General features: G+C 42.4%; 1 protein-coding gene across 1 annotated transcript; it reads left to right on the top strand.

The window, feature by feature from the left end:
• The first annotated feature begins 6,827 nt into the window (after positions 1 to 6,827).
• Positions 6,828 to 24,222, top strand: LOC142564197 (uncharacterized). Its single transcript, XM_075675101.1, has 4 exons — positions 6,828 to 6,945; positions 11,087 to 11,125; positions 18,716 to 18,911; positions 24,095 to 24,222. The coding sequence occupies exons 1-3, from the start codon at positions 6,849 to 6,851 to the stop codon at positions 18,892 to 18,894; spliced, it is 315 nt and encodes a 104-aa protein (XP_075531216.1). The 5' UTR covers positions 6,828 to 6,848; the 3' UTR covers positions 18,895 to 18,911; positions 24,095 to 24,222.
• Positions 24,223 to 25,200: the final 978 nt, after the last annotated feature.

Here is a 25,200-nt window from a genome sequence, read left to right as displayed (position 1 = left end):
ATTTCTGAAAAATGCTGTAATTCATGAGCGAGGTGCATTAGTATGCTGTTATCATCAGAGTTTTCGAAGTCTGTTACTACAGATACAGAAGAATGAGTGGTTATGCTACCACCAAGAGGCACGATGCACACTGGTACGTCGTGGTCTGATATACCATGAATTAGATTAGTTTTTATGCGATTTATGTCGAAGTGGTTACTGAAAAAGATTAGATCTAGTATGTTCCGAGTATTTCCCTGTGAGCGGCTGGGGCATGAAACGATCTGATGAAGATTGAAGGTTAGCATGAGGTCAAACAATGCATGACTTGAAGCCGGAGAATCTGTTCTCACGCACGTATTCTGTAGAAGGACGAGGGCGTTTTTGAACTCCTGGTTCTAGAATAGAGACATTTATAAATTTCACCACTACATCCGATTTCTCAATGTACCGGTGCTGCGAATCGCTCCTTAAGTTATTTCTTCATTAAAATGGGGCTTTCTTCTGTCGTTTGGCAATATTTAGTCTTTAAGCCAATAAATGCTGCTCGAAGCCTACCGTCGTATACGTTATGTATTATTTAAAATTGAGCGCACTTTAAATATATCATAGAAATTTTACACGGCGTGAAAATAAAACACCAAATGAAAGGCAGCGATATTCGTTCGACAAAGATGAACTTTAAAATGTTAACACGCATGAGCGCTGCTCGGAATTTGAGATTATCAAGCGTAGGGCTCTCCAGCCTGCGAAAGGGTAGCACACGAGCCTGTTGTTTCAAAGGGCTTTTTTGCGCACCAAGTGATCTTTTGTGTTGATGGAGAGACGAATCCTTGTTTTCACAGCCTTACTAGTAACCAGAATACCCTTACCTTACTGACGGCCTTCTGATATCGCACGTCGTTCTCGTTAAAGCAATGATTTTAACCCTTGCACTAGCATTTTTAAACAGATTATTGTTAGACTGAAATTAAGAGAACTTCAAGACACTCTATTGTTGCTTTCTAAAATGTAGCTTTATCTCAGATGTGCACAGAAGTCACCGCTGACGTGAGCTAGACGATGAGTTTTGTTTGAGGTTTCAAATTTGTTCATCGTGGTTGTCCCTGCCTTCTGTTCCCGCATCAAAAAATGAAATTGACGTATAGCGCGTCTGTGACAAGATGCTTGTTCTTTACCTACCAACATTCATATTTTGTTCGTCTTGCTGTGTCAAGTGTTAGATGCATAAAGTTGGGCTGTGTGTTTCGTTAATTTTTCCGCCGTGATGAACAATATCAGTTCGCATCAGGCGACTCCTTCATCCTCCCACTCATCATGCCCAATTCACAGAAAGAGAACCAGATTTCCCGTGCCAGTACTGACGAAACGTGTGCACTTCAGGCGAGGGGCATTTGGGAACCGGACAGACCTACCAGTACATTTTTGCGGTACATTTGCACTTGTTCTTTATTTCGGCGTTTTGTGCCGTACACAAAGGCTCTCAAGGTGGAGACATGTTTATATCTATAACGTATGCCACAGCGTGCAATACCAATGCGAAAGAAGAATTTGTTGTGTACAGCACAATGGCCGAATTCCTGTTGAAATAAAGGCAATATCTGCTGTACACAATTCCAAGCAGCAATACCTTACTAAAGCTAGGTTTTTGCCTAATTATTTATGGAAAACCAGTTATTAAGAAATTGTCTCCTGAAGACATATCAAGGCTATGATCCTGTTTGGTATTTGCTTATTAAGTGTTTCACTTCTAAGGTTATGTTGTGGTCTTTATAATATCACCTTTAGTATATTGAATTCCATGCGGTACTTATCTTTGAAACATTAAACAACATTGATTTTTGCAGTGTGTTTAACCTGTGCATAAGACATTACCGTATTTGACATCGCTCGAGGATTTTTACTACTTCTTTCTTATAGGAAGTCTAAGCTCTTCAAAATTGTGATCTCTTAAGTGAACTTGTTGACGTACTGCTTTAGAAAGTGTCCTGGCTGTGTCTGTACGGTTACCACTGAGTATATGCTTCATTGCCCTCACTGCATTGGTAAGTTGTTTTTGTGACGGAATGATAATCCGAGCAAGAACACGCCTTTCGTTTTGAACTCTGCTTTTTAGAAGAAAAAGCAGCCTTTTCGTCCCAGTTCCTTGGCTATCAGAAATGCGCGGCTTCTCCTTCTCTAATGAAAATGTATCTTGTTTAGCCGAAGTTACTGCGTTCGTATATACTTCGGCCCTACAAGAAAGGACCAATAATGAGGTATGTAATACACTGTCATGAAAAGCAGTTGTTTCCCTGGGAATAAATAGTCATTTTGCCGAAATAATAGTTCAAGAGCCTAACCGTTCTCTACTACAGTGAATGCTTTCAAGTATTCATCCTCCTGTTACCCTCTTTTATGCTTGAATATCAGCAGGACAAGTGTAGGTCATCGTAAACTGTGGACGCTCCTGCGTGCCATGCCGTCCCGTTGCTGCGTGCCATGCCGTCAGTCACCGTATTAGAAAAAGAAATATAATATTTTTTTCACGCGCGTGAAGAACCATCGGTGATCAGAATTATCTAACTACGCTGCCATAAATTATATTGCTGTTCCCTTCATTTTTTTGTGCATCGCTAGATATGTTACCGCGTCCCTTAATTAAAATTGAAATATTACAAGGGTTTGCTCTTGCCTGCTGTCTCTGTGCAACCTTGCGCAGGCCAAACCAGTCAAGTTGTCGTTAAGATTGTTAGTTTACAGAGAAAGAGCCGCAACCTATGAATAGGGAAAATAACTCACCAAATGGCTAAGATTGCGCGAAGCGAATGTGTAGCGGTTTAGACGAAATCTAAATGTCTTCCAATACTTTGGCTTCGAAGGACCAGCTTTTTTACACTTAAATTAATATAATAATTCTTTTAGAGGGCCACAACCACATTCTGAATGTGGGGCATGCTGTAGCCAGGACTGCATAAAATTTGGACCTCGTGGGATTTTTTAAAAGTGCACCTAAATCAAGGGGCACCGGTGTTTTTGCATTTCGCCCTCATGAAAATACGGCTGCGGAGGCCGGGATGAAATCCCGCAACCCTGTGCTAGGCAGCCTAGCACCATAGTCACTAAGCAGCAACGGCGGCATCAACATTTAATTGTAAAGAATGTCTCGTTACTTCTAGATCAAACTATTCCGTTCCAATCTAATGGTCTAGTGCTCACGAGGTTCTCATGCATGAATTCGCACAGTCGAAGGTGCTGTGGTGATGCTGGCATGGTTATGGGAACACATTTCTGAAATAATGAAGATAGTGCAACGATGACAACGCGACCATGTAGGCACAAGGAGAACGGGATGGCCACGTGTCTATGACGACATTGCTTACACTACGACTGTGCGACAAGGACTGCATGGCGATAATGATGCAAAGAGGAGAACATGGCGAGAATCGGATGAAGAATCTCAAATGACTATTAGGGTGCCACGACGACGGTATACAATGATTTGCATGGCAGTGATTGAATGGCGATGCTGCAATGAATGCGGTGACCTGACATCATCGGTAGGCTACTAATTAAATGATGACAGCTTGATTCCTAAAGAATGATGCAAATAGATCACAAAAGCCGCTGTCATGATGCCTTTCAGTTTCAGTTTCACATATGGCGCTTAGCACAGTACACCTCACACTTACCGACCTGTCATAACTTAGGTATCGTTAGCCCATCATGTGAATTGCCACTAATAGACACTTGGTATTCACATACATCTAATACATCGTGACCGCTACCTCCCTTGCAAGGCAGCACGCGCGTTAATCGGTAAAGATTATGACCAGCTCGGACAACGCGTTCTTATTGTAGTTCCTCCGAATTATGTTTTCAAACCATCTGAGAAAGCAACCTCCTTCAGGACTACAGTGATTTGCTGGGTCCCGTAAAGCCGTCACATCGCTTTAGTCACTACTGCACAGCCAATCACAATCCATCAACAATTTGTCGAAGACGCCACGGTGATGGCCTTAACATTCTTGTAAAACACTTTCGTCTGCATGAGGTAGTCTTTCTTCAATACTGCTAAAGAAGCGGCCATCGGTGAAGCATATTTAGTGCAACCCAGGTTAGACGCACCATCTGAGTGATGAACGATGTCTGCAGCGTTCCCATTGGTGTGCCGGCGTAATTAGCTCTGCGTAGTACTTTGAGTTATTTCACTCTAAACCTGCAATATACCGGTGTAAGCTGCAGCGCGTTTCTTCGCAAGCTGCTAGGCATCTATGCGACCATTCAGAACTTTTGCCACATCCTCAGCTGTATCTTTTTCCACGTGGTGATCAATCATCACCAGTGCTGAATTGTCTTTTCTTATGTTTTTGTGATTTGTAAGTTTAAATAAACTACGCAGTGGAATTCATTTCTGTACTTCACTATGAGCTGGTTTCATGTGTTTATTTTTGACAAGGAATAAGTGCCAGGCTTTACAGCGAAGATGTTTACCTCTAGTCCCCATACGCATCCCCCGCATCCGTTTGCAGGTGGGTTAGCCTGGCCGGCTTACGTCCGTATCACGCCGCTTGGACAGGAATGCGTGCCTTTCTGTTTCCGTGAGGGATACGAGGAAGCCAGCCGGACTATGCTGCTGTTGAGCTCACCACAAAGCCTTCTGTCGTGACCTGGCCATTCCTGCAGCATCTGCTTAATTTTGGTGTTAACTTTATTCACGAGCTGATACCTGTCGACTTCGAGTTGTCAGCGTAACCATCAAATCGTTATCAGTGTTCCGTCTGCACATACCGGAAGATAGCTAACGATGGCAGGTCGTGTCATGCATGCTCGAAGCGACTGGATGCACAGAGTCGCGCATTGAGTTGAATATGTGAAAAATTATGCCATTTGGGCAAGTTCTCTGCGGTGACAAAGAATGTTCTTGGCGTCAAAGGTGAAGCTTTTTAATGTCTTGGCTGTGTCCGGCATGCTGCTGGTTACGTCTGCGGGGGGGTAGTAACTACGAAGACGTCAATATTCATTTAATTTAGTCCGGATTACTAACGAAAGTGGAAAAGCCTAATAACCTGCCGACAAAGGTTATAGGCATTGAGACGGCTATTGGCCTAAAGTCGAAAAAGTGGGATGTAGTACTGCGCACAACGGTTCGCCAGCAGACAGAGATAAAAGAACTCCGGAAACGTCTTAACGCTGTCGAGGCACGCAATGACAAAAAAGAAGTAAAACAAATAGCACTAGGCGTAGATAACCTGGAATGGAGAAGCAGAGGACATAATCTTGTAACTCACGGTGTATTGCCAACGGAGAACAAACAATTGTTGAGTAAGCTCAACGAAGTTCCACGACTGGCGAAACTTCCGAACCTGTGCGCAAACAATGTGAAGGCAGTGTATAGATTTCCTGCAAAGTCGGGGATGATCCCTCAGAATTATTGTCCGATTAAACGAACAGCAGCTTAGAGATGATTGGCTGCAGCAATGTAAGGTACTTAGAAGCTCTGATTCCAAAGTGTTAGTTACGAAAAACCTGACCAATTTAAGCAAGTTGTTGCTTCGCTTAGCTAAGGAATGGGCACTTGACGAGGGTTATCAGTATGCATGACGTCATAACGGAAAGCTGAATGTCCGTAGAGCGGTCGGGGAGCAAGCCCATGTCGTCTAAGGGTTACAGCTAGGGGCTACAGGATAGGGCAACGATGGTCAAAATTGTCGTTGTGTGCTGTCGATGATGACAACGGTCGGCGTCGGTATAAATAAATGAGCGGAACGGCAGAACGGGTTACGCAGACCAAATTTGTAGAGCTTAGTTGCTGCGCAGCCAAACGGCGCAAAACCTTTTTTGCGAAAACTGCGCAATAACGACTGTAAACACATGCCCTGTCGGTCCACCGCTTCCACTGAGGACGCACTGCTCACTCTCTTGTTCACATTGGCAGATGTAAGGAGCAAAGAAACGCGCAGAGCGAAATAATGAAGAAAAAAGAAAAAGCTGCGACGTCGGTTTGAAGCCATGAACTGCACCGGAGATTGTAGGGCAATGCCCACGTTGCCCTGCCCGTATGTACAGTGGCGAACCAGCAACGATCACTAAAGATGTTTCAACGCCAAGGAACGCTTGGTGATTTCGGCGTTTACCAAGGGAACCTATTTACGCACATTCCGCTCTAACAACTCTTCGATCACTTATTTATCTCATATAGTCACTTTCTTTCGTTAGGAAAACTAGCCTTCATCTGTTTTAGCCCTGAGCTGTATACAGATTAGCTATGACATTAGTATTGTGCCTCGTGTTTTGCAGCATACGATCTAGGACCAACAATGACGGCAAGATATCCTTCGGTAATGGACAGTTCTGCAAGTATTCTGACCATCCTGAAGGTAATGCGAAGTTTCACGGTATGCAGCCTTGCGGAAGAAGTCTTACATTGGTGCTCTGCTGTGTGATTTAAAATATCAACAGGAAGTGTAGGAAGCACCAGGAAAAAGGTATAAATGAATCCGTCGGATGTGCCTTTACTAAATGTTCGCTCGTACGTCAGACGCACTGTTAAGAAAACGGGCACGCAAACGGTCAAATAGTGCCCTTCGAATGTTTGGCTAGATAATGTAATTGATAATGTTGAGAACTCTTTTTAGAAAGTCAGTATTATTACTTCGACAGATTAGCTGAAGAGTGTAGTATAATTAATGAAAATATAACAGGCGTAGTAAATTTCACCAATATCGATGTCAAGACCTTTCTTTTTTTTCGTGCCATTCCTTTCAGTATGCTTACTGGGAGTCAAAGGTAAAAAAAATTGTTTTTGGTATCACTCACTGCTCGATTATATATAAGGCCACCCCCGCATCTCAGTCTTGATTACCCGTCAGGTTTGATGCTGCACAAACATGCACAAATCAAAGCTCTTAGCAGTTATGAGTTTCACGCTCACCGTACTGCCAGTCGTGATTGGCGCTACGTGGACAAATAAGACAGGAGATGATCGTAAGTCTCTTTTTTATTTGCGTACTATTGTTTATGGTATAAGTACAGAGGGCTAATAGAAGCTGTCATGGTCTTTTATTCTATTCCTTGAGAGAACAAAGCTAATAAATTGTAATAGCTGTTAAGCCGCACGCCCCAATTAACGTTTGCGGACCTTCGTGTGAATCAGACTACCATATATATCTTGTGTACACTTTCTAAAAAACGCATACGATAGGTAACGAAAATATTCCTTTTCGTTCAGGACAACATTCATTTGGGCTAGATGGCGCATACTTGACTTAGGAGGGAACAGCGCCAGCTAAGATGATCACGAGAGGGAGAACAACGCAGGACAAGCGCCATTCCGTGTCGTTCTCCCTCTGGTGATCGTCTTAGTTGGCGCTGTTTCTTCCTAATTCAGTTTCATTTTGTTGTGTGGAACTTTATATGGGCTCTTCATTTCATGAAAGTATTTTGGCGACAGAGGTTACTTCAGTAGATCTGCTTAACCTACCCAAAGTTTTACTACATACTGTGTATTTCCTTGTACAGCTCCGTGCCGCTGTTGCCCTCGAGTGTATTCACCCTATAAAACAGAGAGAGCACAAGGTCATTTAACTGAACAGTGTACGCGGTGCATAGCTGGTAGCCCACACCTATTAAAAATGTTAAATTAGCGGAAATAAAAGTGGACGAAAAACAACTTGCCGCAGGTGAGGAACGATCGCACGTCTTCACATTACGCATGGATGCTTGCGTAAGGGTGGGGATCGTTCTCCCCCTAAGGCAAGTTATTTTTTCGTCCCCTTTCACTTACAGTAATTTATCATTTCCGTTTTCAATTAGTAAGTGCAAGTAATTTCCCCTGAGTTGTCGTCGGTGTCCTTATTTGGTGTCCGTCTTATGTTATGATTACTAAATATCAGGTCGCTTGGTTAACCCCGTTTCTTCTCGTTCATTACATAACGAGGGTCTCTAATCCAGCAACATTGATGCCTTCAGGTAGCACGTGTGGGTTTATCGACTAGTTGCCTTCACCCAAGAAAAAAAAGATCACGTACAGTGGCGAGCAGCCTTGTCTAGAACGCGCCGACGGTGCTCTGCGGAGCAAGTCAGCGTTACCTAACGTTGCGCTCTGGGTTTGAGTTATGCGTCCCGCACGCATGCGCGGCAGAAACGGAGGCATGCCTGCTCATCGCTTCCTTATCCAGCCACCCCTTGCGAGTTCGTTTCGTGCCGCCAGGGACGCGCTGCCTGCAATTGTGACGCTGTGACGGCAGCGAGGGCGTCGCCATGCCGCCGTGTTTCACGAGTGTAAAGAGACGGCCAGGCAAGCAAGCGCGAGTGATAGCAGATCACCGCGCATTTCTGCACAAGCACCACTCGCCGCGGCCTTAATGTCTTTCGGCGTGTATCTGCACTGCGTATTTAGCTAAGGGCGACAGCGCATTTCGCGTCTTTTCAGACCGCGGTCAACTTGGCTGCCTCTGGGGATTTTTATGCCGCTGCAAGTGTAGCGGAGTACATACTGCATACCGACAAGACGAGAATAGACACCAAACAGCCATATAGGCCCAATTCTCGCACTGTTAGCCTGGTCTGCGCCTGAAACGCGCGATCACCCGATATCACTTGCACTTGCTTGCCTAGCCGCCCCGTGATTCGCGCGAAACGCGTTTGTTTTCCGGCCGTTGCTACATATCATTCAGCGCGGCCCTGGCGGACTGAAGCGCAAGCACTGTGGCCGACAACCCACGAGCAGGCACCGCTTTATTTTGGCCGCGCATGTGCACGAGACGCATAGCTCAAACCCAGAGCGTAACGTTAGGTGGCGCTGACTTGCTCCGCCGAGCACCGCCGCCGAGCTCTGGACAAGGCTGCTCACCACTGTACTCATAACACCTGCGGCAAAAAGGATGCTTCGCATCCGCCGCAAAGATTTGTGAGTGGTGGCGCTGGCTAACGCTCCCAGGTTTAGTTCTAGTGGTAACACATAAATAATCCAAAAATGGTTGGTGGAACAGCGCCGCGCTTGCTCAATTGGTAGAGCATCGCACGTGTAATGCGAAGACGTGGGATCGTTCCTCACCTGCGGCAAGTTGATTTTTAATCCGCTTTCATTTCCACTAATTCATCATTTCTTTAATTCACTAAGTAAGTACAAGTAATTTCCCCTGTGTTGTCCTCGGTGTCCTTCTTTGTTGACCTCTTAGGCTAACAAGGCATCTTTTGTGGTTTATGCGGCTTGTTTTACGGTAGATCGCCTCTACTCCGGTGACTGAACTACGGCAAAAGAGGGGGTATTTTTCTTCCATACTATGTTGACATGTGTTTGTAGGTGTTTTCTAAACGCATTGTCGCTGTTTGTACCTTTGTATAAAAAGCTTGCTTTGAGTGAAAAGAGTTATTCATTTATTGATGCTCGTGTGCAATGAACTTAGGATAGCCCTTCGACCATCCTAATCGCTAGGTAACATGCGCCATGGCGCCCAGTATCAGAAATCACTTTGAAGAAAAAAACATTCTGGAATAGATGCGGGTACCCAATTGAGGATACACTAATTGTAGGAGCACCTCTGTATCTCCAGGAGATGCTACAACCCCCTTGTCTTTTCCCTTGTACGATGCCGGCTTTTCGTAAGCAACTTGGACCCCCTGTACGAAAAGATTATTATACCGCTAAGAATAAGACTAGAAAACTAACTGCTTAGCATATGGAATATGTACGGAAGGTAACCCGTGGTCTCCCAGATGTACATAATGTTTGCTAAATGGAGGAAACCAGATTGAGAACGGTTTAGAATGAGGAGGCGTAGTGTTTTAAAAAAATTAAAGGTGTAGAACCAAAATAATCCGACATATGGCACAAGTCGACATCTGCAGGAGAGTCTTTGTTCAGCTATAGTTAAAGTAGTCTTATAATGTCGTTGGATGTCGTTACTAATACGCGCCTTTGTGCGTACAGACACTGTTATGTACTATAATAATGTAAAGCTAACCAAAAGCGACAAAGACGTGGAAGTATATAGACAGCACAATCACAAATCTACGGATATGCTTCATATATTTGCAGATTTTTGCGCACAGGTAAAAAGTATATGTAGGAATATTGTTTTCGAATTGGCGAAACACGTGTTTCCACTATGCTGGCAACAACATGCTATAGTTAATGCAGCAAATAAAAATGACTGAGCATTACATGAAGCCCATATCTTGTCTGCCAACTCATTTAACTCGGTTCATCTTGTGCTCGCTTCTGCGAGTGTAAAACTCTGGACAAGTGGCGCAAACATTGTCCACAAACGTCTCAGAATGCTTTCAGATAGTGTAGTAACATGATACAATAGCACTGTTTTCTTGAAGCAGGTGATTTTAACCTTATCCTACACATCACTTCGCCAGGTAAGCAACGGTGAAAAAGCCCCCATATCGTCTGCCCTTCTTTAAATTTCAATATTTAAATTACACTTTGAGTTAGAGCAGAAAGTCGTTACGACATTATATTATGTTATGCGAAGCTACATGCACATGCTCTTTATTAGGAGACCTTCAGGAGTCACATTTCAGGTTTCTTGAAGGAACCACTGCCATCGGAATATGTCATGTAAACATTATACTAAAAAGCCTTTTTTTGGATGTCGCTCCGTATCATTAATCAAATAGCTTTATTCACCAGATGTAAAGTGAAGAAAAGTGTGATACTAAAGCTATGCATCTGGTTACGGGAAAGTGTTTCAACTGATAGATTTTAGTTCGCTTGGTACAGATCGGGAATATAAACCTCGTAGAAAGAATGCTACCTAAACATGACATTCAAGCGAACGCAAAGTTATATTAAAGAAAAACATTCTTGAAAGCAATAGTTAATCAGAAAGAACGCTGTCTATAAGAACTGAGATAGACATTCAAGGAAACGGTTATATTGAAGAAAAGTATATTTGAAAGTAATGTGGACAAAAGCGTTAATCAATTCTTTCAGTTGCTCATCAAGCAATATAATGCATTTGCATGGAAATATACATGAGTGTCACCATTATATGGAAGTGCAAGAGAAAAAAAATCATAAGTTACGTCTTTCATCTATTAAAAGGAAAGAAAAATGTAGTCGGAATGGCAGCACAATATACTTGTAATTTCCTAATTATTTGTTTCATTTCAGCGTGTGACAGGAGGAACCATACATGTTGGTACCCAGAGAGTAAGTTATAATTATATTTACTATTGGTGGCTATAAAAATATGGTCATACAGCCGAATGAATCCCAAGCACATCTCTGCATTCACTCTGATCTGGGTCTCAGGCGCTGTCCATTGCTTTTAAGTTATCAATTTCGAGAGCCTGCCATATACCAGTGAAACTCTTCAGACTTTTTGTACAAACGCAGAACCTCTGGCTTTTTGATTCATGCTCAGGACATACCGGCTTTTCTAATGCCACTTTGCCTTATTTGTGAAAAATGATAAGTCCAATGGAAATGCCCAAATTCAAGGCTGCGTTTATGGCTTTTTGACCTTTTGTAAACAACAACAGTAAAAATACTAATATTAATAATAACTTTAGTTAGTTCATTCCTATCATCATGTGTATCTCAGTATGTAAGAGAAAAGCACATAAAGCGGTTATTATTTTGAGATTGGTTCACCGCATGCCCGCTGCAATGACTGCTTTATGAGCTGTTGAATATAAACAACCATACTCTGCACATTTTCAACCTCAAAATGCTCAGCATAAAAATAAGGGAACATAAATTTGACGTCGTACGGCCAGACCAATGCTAAAAGTGAAAGAAATGTTGTAGTATTTTATAAAATAATGTTGTTTTTACTTGAAGGTTTTGGGTCTAGATCTATGTGATCACCCTTTAGAAAGATTAAAATCCTAACTTGTAGTGACTTTAAGTAGCCGTAGCATTAAACTTGGGCAAATTGCGTGATTCAACATCTATTAGGAAGAACATTATGTTTATTACGGACCTGCTAAATAACGCGGAAATTCTCATTTATTTTTAGGTCCTATTTCAATAATAAAGCTTCAGTACTGAGATATCCACTACCCGAAGAGCAATAATCTTTTGCAATAGTGTTGACTTAAGGAACAAATTAGCTTATAAGTCTCTCTAGGCACTGAAAAATGTGCTTTTGCAGTACAGTACATCTAGGGTTGCTTTTTTGGGGAACCCTCAAACATGAAAACCCTAGTGAAATTTTCAGGAAAGTATCACATCGCAATAACCGCATATGTGCCAGTAGAACTGTGCGGTTCCAGAATGTAAGCCTCAGGACTTGGGATAACATTACGAATTACGCTTCCAGATGAATATGGCTTGATAAAGTTTTTTTGAGTTGCATTTTGGCTTTAAAATTAACAAGATTTCTCAATGCAGGCATGTAAAGTTGTTTATAGTATAGAAAGCTTGCAGTGACGTCATCATAGACACCATGTGTTTGACCCAGCACAACGAAAAGCTGGGCCTTTGACGTCATGTGCAAGCGATCTATATTTATGACTGGGATAATAATACAAGCAGCAACAATTTTCTTTCCTTTAAAGTAATTTGGACTAATTGTATTCGCCCTTTCCTGTCGCAATAGTGTGATAAAGTACCGCATTTTTAATGGCTTCAATATTTTTCTCAGTAAATAGAATGTTTTTTTTTTCAACATGCCCTAAAATTTTGTAGAGGAACGCACGTTACTAGAGTAATTTAAACATACATACACAGATGACAAAGGCTAATATGCTACCTTGTGGAACGCCACTACAGCAATCAGAAGGTGCGAGAGATAGCAATGTACGCCTAAATTTTGACTTTGGTTTAATGAATACTATATATTACCGGCGCACAGTTTCCGCGGTAACAGGAGGCACTCAGTTACTTATTAATATCTGATATCGGTTCTAAACTGCTTTCACTCAAACAATCATACATGAACAAACATATCTAATGTTTTTCCTCGTCCAGAAGCTTTAATTTCTTATAATTTTTGTGAACTAATAATGCATATATAAACTAAGGCCTTTATTTTAACTACTTAAATCGTATATATATTCAGTTTTTAATGCTGATGAGAAGTGCCCATCCGAAGATTCCATCGCACACCGTACCGTTGAAAATAAGAACACACCCAAATAATGCCGCAGGTTGTTGTACCGAAATGCAAATCGTTGGCAATGACAGCAACATAATTAAGTACAACACAAAGGTAGACTTCCAGTTAGTGGCAAACTTAATCATCTCAACAAATACACATTTAACGAATTGAATACTCCTCGTGTCACGATTCGAAAGATGCGTGAACGCTCTTCTGTAGATAATGGGAGCACTTTTGGTAAGAATGCGCTCGTGATGAGGGATGGCGGCAGCAGGAAGCGCGTGGGCATTTGCCAAAAGGAGAGTTGTGTGCCGCTACTCACTCCGACAGTGAGCGAACCACACGATCTTCAACAGTGAGAGCTCGAGAAGGGAGCAGGCAACAAAGCCTGGAGTTTCCTGCCTACCTGCTCGCCTTTGCTGACGCGCTCACCTCCTCTCCCTCTACCAAAACACATTGGCGGGCCAGTTGGTTAGAATTCAAGGTCGGGTGTGTAAGCATGAACGAGGACGTAAAAAGTGTGTTTCTCTGTGTCTGCTTTTTTACACCCTTTTTCAGTCGCGCTTACACATTCCATCATAAACTCTACATCGAACACGCAATAGAACGTTCCGCCTAAAACACCCAGAGCGAACGCTGCGCATGCGCCGTCCCACATGGAGGAACATGGTGGCTAGCCTACTGTGATTCGAGTGCCTCTTTAATTACTGCCACATTATTACAAAGGTTAACGATTCTGTTGGACAAAGTCTGAATTTAGAAACGGGACCAGATGGACAACTTGTACCTACATCTCACAATGAAGCAGCCTAGGAGCAGGTTATGACCTTTCACTGTGTCCTAGGATACTGTTCACTGTACAAAAGAGAAGCTGAGTACCATGAATTTTGTCATTTTCTCGTAATTGTTATTCCACTTGTTGAATGAATTTTGCACTTACTCATGAAGGGAATGGGCCAGCGTTTCAGCTGTGTGTTGTTGCTGTTGTGCGAGAATAATTTTTGTCAAGGTCTACAGGTAGAAACATAATTCTCACGCAATAATTTGCATTCCTTTCTGTTTCGTGAAGCCATCGAGCCACCTTCCTCATGTCTCTTGTTAAGCACTAGGTTTTAACACAAAATATGAGCATAGCAGTAGTCTCAATGACCCGCGCCAGGGAAAATGGGTAGTCGCGTTTCTTTATCTACCTCTTGGATGGGCAATCTTGGTAAACCATATTTGGTTATAGCGGTAGCTTGCAACTGACGTCGGCTGTACTCGTTGCACAAAAACTTTCCTGTGTCTTCATGTACAGCTTCATGGTTGATTATCGGTGCTGCTGATGAACATCTCTAAATATCTTTTGGGGGCCTATAAGAAAATGGCCTCGCATAAAATAATTACCCAAAGCACAGTTCGCATACTTCCACTTCCGCTAGGTCAGCCAATAAAATGAGTTCCTAGCGGTGCATAGTTCGTGCTGCATTTTTATCCATTTACTCAAGTTTTTCATTGAATACTTCAAACACGTGGGCCAAGCTGGAAGGGCCACAAATGGTACGTACAAAGGTAATGAGCGATACAATAAAGGATAACGCAGTATTGAAATCCCGAAAAATATTGTTTTAAAATCAGGGTCTGGATTAAATTAGACAATTTTGTGCTGATGTAATACTGGAGAAAAAGGAGTTCCTGTATGTGCTTGTTCGCGCAGAGTATGATGTTAACGCATGCATTTTCCAGTCTAGGTACAATAAGTAACAAGTAACGAAGCCTTTTTTTTTATTTTGCTGGGGCTTTCTTAAGCTTGTACCTCAGAAGACGTATATTTCGGAAGGCTGAAGAAAAAAATTCACTAGGGTTGAGAATTGGGCGAGACGGCTAGAAGAAGGACCAGCTCCTTCTTCTGACCGGCTCAGCTTGCTTCTAACTTTTCATGTTGCGCTGTACCTGTTTTATTATGAAGAAGAAAAGTTACAGTGGTAAATGTTGCCGGAAGGAGTGTTGTTTGGGGTGGTTCCTAAATATTAGTACCTACTTACTTCATGAAGAGGTGAACAATTCACATTATACGTATAAGTAGAGGGGATTATCTGCGTGTAATTTGAAGCAATACGCGTTTATCTGGCTTTGGTAGCATTGCCCAGCACCTGCATTATACAAAAATACTATTCAAGCTTCAACAGAAACTAGTTTTACCATCCATAGAAGTCGTATTCCTAAAAGCAAACAATCATCGAGAAATAAGCGGACCTATAAACCAAATTCAGAAGTGTTAACACCTTCGTTATTATATAAATTATGAAAAAGAAAGGTGAGAAAACACCCCCGCGGAACACCCGATGTGACTGGAAGGCATCGCTATTTTTTCCTCCTATTTTAACAAACTCTTTGGGGAGCCAGAGAAAAAAATTCTGCGATTCCTTAATTTCTAAACCTAAATATTTGTTTATCATGCGCGACCGTATCAAACGGTTTACGAAAGTGAAGAAAAATACTGGGAGTTTGTCCATTTTTATTAAGGGTTGGTGCAAATAAAATTATTAAGGCATCATATTGGAATAAAGTCGAATATCTCCAATAAAATATTCACTACGGGCTTGTCATAATAGAATGCTGCATGTTTGTCAACATTTCCTAGGCATTTCCAACATTTCATATTTTTCAACATTTCCTAAGCGTAACGGATGAACTAATTACTGTGTTCGAGAAGCAGTATATCGCCAAAGTACAAAATATTTGTTGCACTAAATAGAGCAAGCCCCCCTAAAACGTCATACTTACGTTTGCAAATAGCCTACTGCCCAGCTCACGTCATGCCTACGATATTTGAAAGTAATTCTCACTCCACTAATAATGAGCTCGAGACAATGTTTGAAATATCATAGATTTGGGCACTCATTACTATTACAAAAGGATGAAGCAACTTGCGCAAAGAGCAGGGCCAATGATCGCCTGCCGGACAGGTGTAATTGAGTTGTATCTGTCCTAGTCTTTTCTTTCGTCCATGTGAGGCCCTGCGCAGTAAGCACAGTTAAGGATTCCCGCCACATTGCGTAATCTGAAAAGATATCATCTAGCACAATCACGGTGTTCTACTTGCGGAGAGAAAGAAACATGAGTTACAGCTCTTACAATGCAGAAAAACGTAACTTACGAAGACAAGAAACTATTTTAATGCTGATTCATCTACTTCAATATGGCGTTGTGGAGCGCCGCGCCCACATGTGCCTGAAATATGCTGGGGCACATTTGTGCCCCACTGAATTTTTTCACTTCCTTTGTGGCATCAGCCAGTGCTGATCAATCTTCTTCAAAGAGTCTGTCGTCCCTGGTTTCCCATTGCCATAGCCTCAAATGAGCACCAACCATTAAACACGTGTCTCAGTATCTAGTTAATTGTCTATTATCTCTATTACATTTCTGCCATTAGCCTTCTGCCTTCCGAAATGATGAAGCATTTTGTGGCCACTGCTATTTCACCTTTTTTTATTCACTGTCACAACTTGATGACATATGTGTAGACAATAATTAGGATATTCTAGGCTGAACATTAAAAGAAATTAAGTTTAATTTCTAGGTGTTTTTACAAATACCACATTGCTATACGCAAAAAAAACTTTCAGGCTGCGCCAAATTTGCCTGTGTGCAACGCGATGTCGCAAAGGCAGCAAAACTCGCCCCCCGTCGAGTAGTTATTGCCACTAGGTGTCACGAAATAGAGAAAATAGTCAGGACTGGGACGTCCACTCTGCAAGATGCGGGTGCTCAGGAAGATAAAGTGGAGACTTAGTGAAGATGAAGTGGAGACGCAGGCTTTAGACAATCTGCGGCATCTCGTCCAACTTTCTCTGTTGCCGACGCTGTGCACATCTTCAAGTGCAATTTAGTCACAAAAGTGATGAAGGAGTGGGGTGGAAGAAACCTTGCGGGAAAACGCAAAACTAGCGACGGAACTTAGAAGAGTTATCCTGCCTTAGTCTGGGAAGCAAATGTTTACTGATGGCGGGCATATCGTAAAGCTGTGGGGCGTGTGCGTGGTCAGAGTGCCAATTTGTGATTCTACTTTTTTGTCCAGCGGCCTTATAATTGGCGATATTTCTCAGTACAACACACATCTATCCGAAATGCAACAAAGTAAATGCTTCAAATGCGAACGTCGTTCGATGCTAGTTACAAGGAATGGAGAAAAGGAGATGGGCTTGCGGCAATGACTTCCCAATTATGTCTTTCTATTCAGGCGGAAGACATAAGTGCTTGAGTACCGTGGTTTGCGTCCACGTAAAAGGAATAATTATAAAATAAAATGGAGCACCCAACTACGTTATCGGTCATATTCTGGAGCTTTTCTTAAGGCATTGAACTACCATTATTTCGACAACGTCACGATAAGAGGCTCAGTGACCGGAAATTTTCAACGCGTTAGTGATATCCTTGCGCTGGTATACCTGCCTACTCTCGCGATAACCGAACGCCCTACACTGAAATAAGTAGGGTAAGTTGTTGTCTATCTTTCATGACATATATTATCGGACTTTGTATTGTCATCGCATACCTTCGTTACAAGGCACACCGCTACGTGGTTACCATTTGTGAAAAATGATTTTAACTACGTTGTTTAGGTGCCGAATGTCTTCCAGCCGCAGTAAATCGTTCCTTTTTGTGGTCTGCTACAAAGAATTAAACAAAGCATGAACGACAGGTTTTTCTGAAATTCTTAAGGTATCACAACCCAAATGAATGCTTGTCCTTCGCTCGATAACCCCAATAGTCACGCTTCTGTGCCAGCTGCATTTCTAGCTTTTTTACATGCCTTCCACATAGCAGCATCTGGAGCCTTACCTTCAATAGGGAAAAGCATAGGCAAACTTGTTAGCACACTCATGGAAACTATTTCTGCACACCCATGTATTTTGTTTTCATAAGAACATGGGATTCAACAGAAGAAATCACTTGACCGTAGTTCTTTACGCCTTTATACAGCAAAAACTCATAAAGCAAAAATTTAGTTGATTCTCTTAAGTTTCTCTAGTTGCCCTTCTCGTCGTCGATAGGTCGCACCTTGTGATTTATTGTATGGTTTTAAGGTAGTGCAGTTACCCGCCACAGTATAGCGCTTTGACTATGGCGTTTATGTATGGCTACATGGCTACATTTCGACGCTCGCAAAATGCAAACGCTTGTGTACTTAAATGTATACTAAAGACGGACACTTTGGTGCGCGCTAAAGAATTCGAGGTTGTGAACGGCGCTCCGGAGCTCCCCACTACAGTGTTCCCCATAATGATATCTGGAATTTAAGGATTCATATTCATACCCCTTATGTATTTATATATCAATTGAAACTTATTTGGGGTAGCTGAAGACAGAAAAATCTTACGATACGGGTTTGCCACCTGTGTTTAATGTCTTGCACTGGGATCTATTTTCAGTAGTCTCACAGAATACCTAAACTCAGACAAACAGAAAGCGAAGTACGTTAATTTTGTGGAGCGATAATAGCATTTATCACTAGATGTGATCAAGATTACCAATGGCTGCGTAACTCAGTCTCATTAAAGTGCTTCTTGCACTATATTTCCGAGTGGGCGAAAAAAAAAGTGCACTTCTGGATTACAAGTTTGTTTCTTCATCTGCACAATGGCGTACAAATTGTCAGAGGAATTTGGACGCTGGTATTCTGACCTGGAGTTTCGGTGGTGTTCTGATTGCAGTGTGCAGAAAGTGTTCAAAAAATATTCAGCACGGCTTTATAAGGAAAGAAATATTTTACTTCAACAATGACACATTGGAGTGCGAGAAGGACGTTGGTTACAGTGACAGCTGCAACAGTTTCGACACTTACAGGGAATGCGCGTTCCTCTGCGGGTTGTCTGATTCAGATGAGGATTGAAGAACCAAACCGCACAGGTGAGTAACAACTTTCTTCACATAGCCTTGGCCTAGGTAAAAAACAGGCACTTTAACAAAATAAAAATTGTCTTCGTCTGCATTAGACGTTAATTGCGTGAACATTATTAACGTTAATGGCAGCCGAAGTGTTGGTCCTGACACGAGTGCGTCACATGAATGCCAATGTAACTAAATATAACAAAGATGCTGTTGGCCACAACAATAACAAGGACTTCTATGTGGGCCGAGTATCAATCGTGACATATTCCCATTGAAAAGCAACCGAATATAGTGGCGTAGTGGTGGGCCTGGCGTTACAGCTGCCTACAGTGGTGAAGAAGCCTGAGGTGGGGGCTGTGTTGCTGTCTCAATGTAGGTGGGAGGCGCATTTATCTCTCCATGGTTATTGGGGGAGGGTGCGGAGAGGTCGGCACTGTCTAAAGTTCACGGCAAGGACGTATTACTTCACTAACATTTTTCTCTATCACATGCTGACAGTGCAGATCCAATCCAAACACGAAGGCGGAGGCCATGCAGGAGGCAATGGAAAAAGTTTTCCAAGCATTTTCTGCATGCTCTATTTTATCTGAGGGAGCAGGGGGTCAAAGAAGACCCTGGTGGCGATGTTCGAGAAGTCTTTGTCGGACACATATGCGGGCTGCGTGAGAAGACGCTGCCTGTGGAGCTGGTCGATCGTTCAGCAAAGCTCGATGATGTGAATAACCATGCCTGAACTTGAATATTATTTTAGTTCTCGGGCAGAAACACACGAAATGCGTCATCGGAAATCTCCGTCCGTATACCTTGTCCGCCTTCATTACCGTTGTGTTAATGCATTTATAGAGGGCCACGCTGTCTGCTATGCTTTTATAATTGGTGATTGTATCACCAATTTGCTGGGAACGACTTCGTAGGCATTTTTCTGCGCGAGAAATGGCATAGCACGTCAGCCAAACTGTTCCTTAAGCGTGACATGAAACCAGCCCATGTGCGAGGATCAGCTTATAGGTTTATAAACCACGGATTGGCGACACCCTTTAAGCAAACGAAATCGCTGCTGGCCTTCGTGGCATCATCCTATTTAATGTAGGTGCTCTCTCCTTGTTTGGATGGCAACCCATCACAGACATTGGTGTCGTTGGGGCCGCTGAATATGGCCCGACTTGCAATCAAGGGCTGGCGAAGTCAGCATTGTTGTCTGTCTGGCGCCGTGAGGCAAGCTGGAAGGCAGAGAGCGTCACTGCGCCATACTAGAGTTTACGAAAACGACAGCTTCCTCCGCGAAACTGTAAGGCAATCGAAAAGCTGGGCACATCAGCAGCGACAGTGCTGTCAGAAAACTGGTCTAGGCTGCGGACCAGCGAACTCCACTCATAGTGCGGCATGAGACGTCTGCGCTAGAAGTCATGTGTATATATATATATGTATATATATATATATATATATATATATATATATATATATGTGTGTGTGTGTGTGCGTGTGTGTGTGTGTGTGTGTCTGTGTGTACGAACGAGAATAATGAAAAGTCAGGGGCCCGATTTTTATCAGTCATATCAGAAAAGCCAGTATAGCATAGGGAAAATTGTACTTATTATTTAACGTAATAATAAATTAATGACGATCAAAATGGTCGAAAAATAACAAGTGGCCGGCAAGTGGGATACGAACCAACGTCTTTCACATTACGCATGCGATGGGCTAACCAATGGAGCTGCCGCAGCGCTGTTTTAACCGCCGCTTTCTGAGATTTTCACCTTTATCAGCTAGAAGTAACCCTTGGGGTTATATATATATATATATATATATATATATATGTATATATAGATGTATATATATATATATATATATATATATATATATATATATATATATATATATATATATATGACCTTATAAAGCCAACAGACAATAAAGTTAAAGAAAGCATCCACGAAATTAACCGTGGTTGAAATAGAAATCTAGAAAACGCAAATGGAAGTGCACGAAAAGATAACTTTCCGCCGGTAGGGGCCGCAAGCACAACCTCCGCATTACACCTTCGCTGCACTACTAATTGTGCTACGACAACGACTATCGACCTGTTTACCAACTTGGGTATTTATGTTAATCTGATTTAGACCTGGGAATGTTAGCCAGTGCCACTCAGAGCCGTGGTGTGCTGTCGTGAACGTCGTTTTTTGCCCGATCGGATCACGTAACACGTGAGCTTAGGACAGCAGGCATGTGGCTAAAAAGCCACCGTCTGCTACCTAATGACATCAAGGCTGCCTGATTTAAGACCCTTGCTATGACCCTCGCGTAGGGCGGAAGTTGTGGGTGAAGCTCCCAACGGCGGTAAATTGTCTTTTCGGTAACTTTCATTTGCCTCTTTTTTGTTAGTTGCTACATCACAATTTCAACCCCAGCTAATTTCCCTGACGTTTTCCTTGGCTTCTTTGTCTGTTGACTTTACATGGTCGCGATAAACGAAAATCGAACCCCTCTTTTTCCCTTATTCTATTGGTAAATATATGACCTAAACACCCCAGAATGTGGATGGCAAGACGTGTTCATTGTAGCTTAATTGGTAAGAGTATCGCACGCATAATAAGAAGCCGTGGGCTTGTCTACCAGGTGCGAATAGTTGTTCTACCATCCACATCGATTTCCATTATTTATGATTTATTTGATTCAATACTATATACAAGTAATTCCCATTATTTTGTCCTTGGCGTCCTTGCCTTTTTTTTTTGACATCTTAACAGGTGATTAATAAAACTTCGGCCCCTCGGTTCGCTTTTTTTTCGTTCAAATCTTACACCCAATACTTGAACCATTAGGAGACGGATGTTTCACTCAGCGGTGGGGAAATTTACAACCGTAAGGCTTTCCTGCATGGAAGTGACGTTTCCAACAGGCCAGTGCGCTGTTCGTTCTACCTAGCACGAGTTGTCTTATGTGCTGCGTTCCGCCAGTCGGTAGCTCGGCGTGTAGTTGGGACCTCGTTTTAGTAATCATTGTTGTAGTTGTTACCCAACCCATTCGAGGATGATACCCCGCCATAAGAAGACTGGCCAAGAAATAGGCAATCAGTGGAGTCGTTGTTGTTTCCCACCTCTTGGCTCGAACTCAGTATGGAGCATTGGCCACGACACGAGTGGAAATTTTTGTTATAACCACGAAAGAACTTTCAGGACTGCGATAAAATGAGTGCCATTGAAAGCTTAAAGTAAATAGCAAAAGATAAGCAGTATAACATGGAAGAATCAATAACGTTTCAATATGAGACACAAGATAAGAAAAGACACGAGAGTATTCGGGTAGACCTCATAACAATAAGCTGCGGCTGAATTTCAGAATAGGGGCCCCAAATTAGAGTTATCGTTGTTATGGTTGTTATCGTTGGCGATGCCTCGCCGTGCCGGCGAAACTCTCTTTTATTTGTACGTGACAACAAGGCCAAGACAAGATGGACATTACCGCTTGGGCTGTTCCCGCCCCATCGAACGATAGGAGTGATACGGCAAACGGGTGCTATCGGATGCTCCGTCGGCCTGCCCTTGAGGGAAGGCTCCAACTATTGAAGAAATAACAAAAAATTGGGGCGGATTAGGTTTTTTTGTTTTCTTTAAATGGCATGGCAAACCCGCCGTGGTTGCGGAGTTCCTCTGGTGTTGGGCAGCAAAGCAGGACGTCGCGGGACGGATTCCCGCCACGACGGCCGCATTTCGATGGGAGTGAAATCCGAAAACGCCCGTGCACTTAGATTTAGGTGGCTGTTAAAGAACCCAAGGTGGTCGAAATTTTCAGAACCTCACACTGTGGTGCGCCTCACGATCAGGCAGTGGATTTCGTCCGGAAAACCTCACGACTAAAGAAACTCACGTCGGAAGGCGAGATAAACATCCCACAAAAAGACGTGGACTAAAAAGAGATAGCAGTGCCTGTTGCGTGGTTTGTTTTATTAGTCTGCCTTATTTTTTGTGTGCTGTTGATCCGCGACGAGATGCTCATGTAGAAGTACTGGTAGGCGCTACACAATACGGCGACATCAGTGCAATAGCAGCGCCACTATGTGCGCCATAGCGATACCATCGAAAAATGTCGACTGTTTGTTGCTAAAACACATTTGTTCTACACATAGTTAAGAGTGTTGTGGTACTAAGAACATTCGGTTTGCAAATAACTTTAACCTGTTAAGCCACTCTGGGTATGAATTGCAACAAATGATTGAGTGACTTAACCGAAATAAGTGTAGGATTGACGAATAGTTTGCAGACAACAGAAATATAAATTATCCTAGTAATTTAACAAGAATTCTTTATCGCCAGTCAGCCGCTAGGGTAAGTGCAGGAGTACGTTTATCTAGGCAATTACTCACAGGGACATTTCTCATGAGAAGAAAATTTATAGTAGAATAACAATAGATGAAAGTACATACGGCAGGTGTTGCCATATCGCGTGAGGATGCTTACCACTATCAACGAAACGAAAAGTGTATAATGGTTGCATTTTTAGGGTGCTAAGATATGGAGCAGGAACTTGGAGGATAACAAAGATGCTCGAGAAGATAAGGACCACGCACGGAGCAATCGAACTAAATATTTCAGGCGCAACATTACTAGAAGAAGCAGAAAGCGGTGTGCATCAGGAAGCAAATAGAGTTAGCCGATATTCTACTGCATATTAGAAGAAGAAAATGAAGCGCGGCAGGCTATGTGCGCCGTTGGCAAGATAACAGGTTGGCTATCAGAGTTTCTGAATGGGTGCCGAGTTAAGGGAGTCGAGTTGGAAGGTGGGCTGACTGTGCTCCTGACGGTAGAAATCTAAGCGCAATGATGAATATAGCAAATCTGCAACCGCAAGTTTGTGTCAGCTAGCGCTAAAGAGAGGTAATTGGAAAACCCCAGGAGAGCCCCTCCTGCTCTAGTGAACATAATACGACTAGGCTGATTACGACACTAGCACTACAATGATATCAATACTAGTGTGTTCTGCCAAGGAACGCTGTACACATTTGCAGACGCCCGCATGACATGCCCGCTAACACTGTATTCTATATCTAACGCGAAAACAAGTATATTCGATGAAACGAGAGCTGAACGAAATTGCGAAATGTACAAAACAGATTACAAAAAACCCTTATGAGAACCTGTATAGTGCCAGTGGAATTACATTAATTTTCTTACTCTAATGTGCTTGTTCACTATTGATTGCAGGTTCCTGTATGAAAACGTTCTGGATATCACATGTGAGCTACCATGTAGTACTTATTCAAAGTGCTTTTGGCTATCCTTTTGAAAATGTTGCTCAATAAAAGATGTCGCATTTCATTTTTGTGTTCCCATTCCGTACCCGTCATATTACATTATTGAAGTGATGGTATATTCTTGTCACAATTCACAACAATATTACAGCACGCATGATGCAAGAATTTTCCGTTTTCATCATTCATGTTAACCGTCTCGGCCCTGCGTTCCGTCGTTAAGGCAGATATTTCTTTTTTTTTTGCTTGACACACTCAGTGTGAAAGAGCCCTAAGAAGGTTGGTACAAGAAGCATTTTTTTTAACTTAGAATTGTTAACAATGTTACGGATATGGTGCCAAGTGACTCCATAGGCGCTAAAGGTGGTGAAGCAGCGTATGATGTATTCTTTGAAAAACGTACACCTTCAGTGCAATGAGTCTGCTTTGTCGTTAATGGACACTTTTCTATATACACCTCAATCTCCCATGGGGTTTGGCACAATTTCAGCTAAATCACAGTCCCGAACGAACTTATTTGCCCGAAAGCATCAAATTTCCCAAATATGCTTATAGAGAACGCGCTGCGAAACATATGAAAGAAATCAAATTGACTACACCCAATCTCAATTTTAGAATCCCTGCCGCCTGGTGCCGCCTAATTGTCGTACCGAATGATGGGCTGTTCTACGAGTCGCGAAAATAACCTTGCCTATAAATCAACATATCGTATTTCAATTCAGCAATAAAATTATGAAGCCAAATGCCCACGCTTTTAGGCGCTGGCAAATTCCTGAATTTAAATGAAGCGTGTTGCCACTTTTGATTTTCTTGCATTATTTCGCAGAACAGTAGTCGCCTTGCACTATTAGCCATAAACTTATGGCAATTGCCTGAAGGCTATGCTGGCATCACGACGAAAGCTGAACTATTTTCTTTTGATATTGTATTATGAATTGTGTGAGAAGTTTTATGTAATGCCGTCAAATAATAACTGGCATGGCTGGTAGGGTTAACGGCTGTCACGCGTGTGTAATTTTGAATGTAGGATATACGTAACAATTGCTTTTCAATACATGT

Source organism: Dermacentor variabilis, chromosome 11, assembly GCF_050947875.1.
Source record: "Dermacentor variabilis isolate Ectoservices chromosome 11, ASM5094787v1, whole genome shotgun sequence".
NCBI classification, from domain to species: Eukaryota; Metazoa; Arthropoda; class Arachnida; order Ixodida; family Ixodidae; genus Dermacentor; species Dermacentor variabilis.
This window is presented reverse-complemented; position numbering and strand designations above follow the sequence as displayed.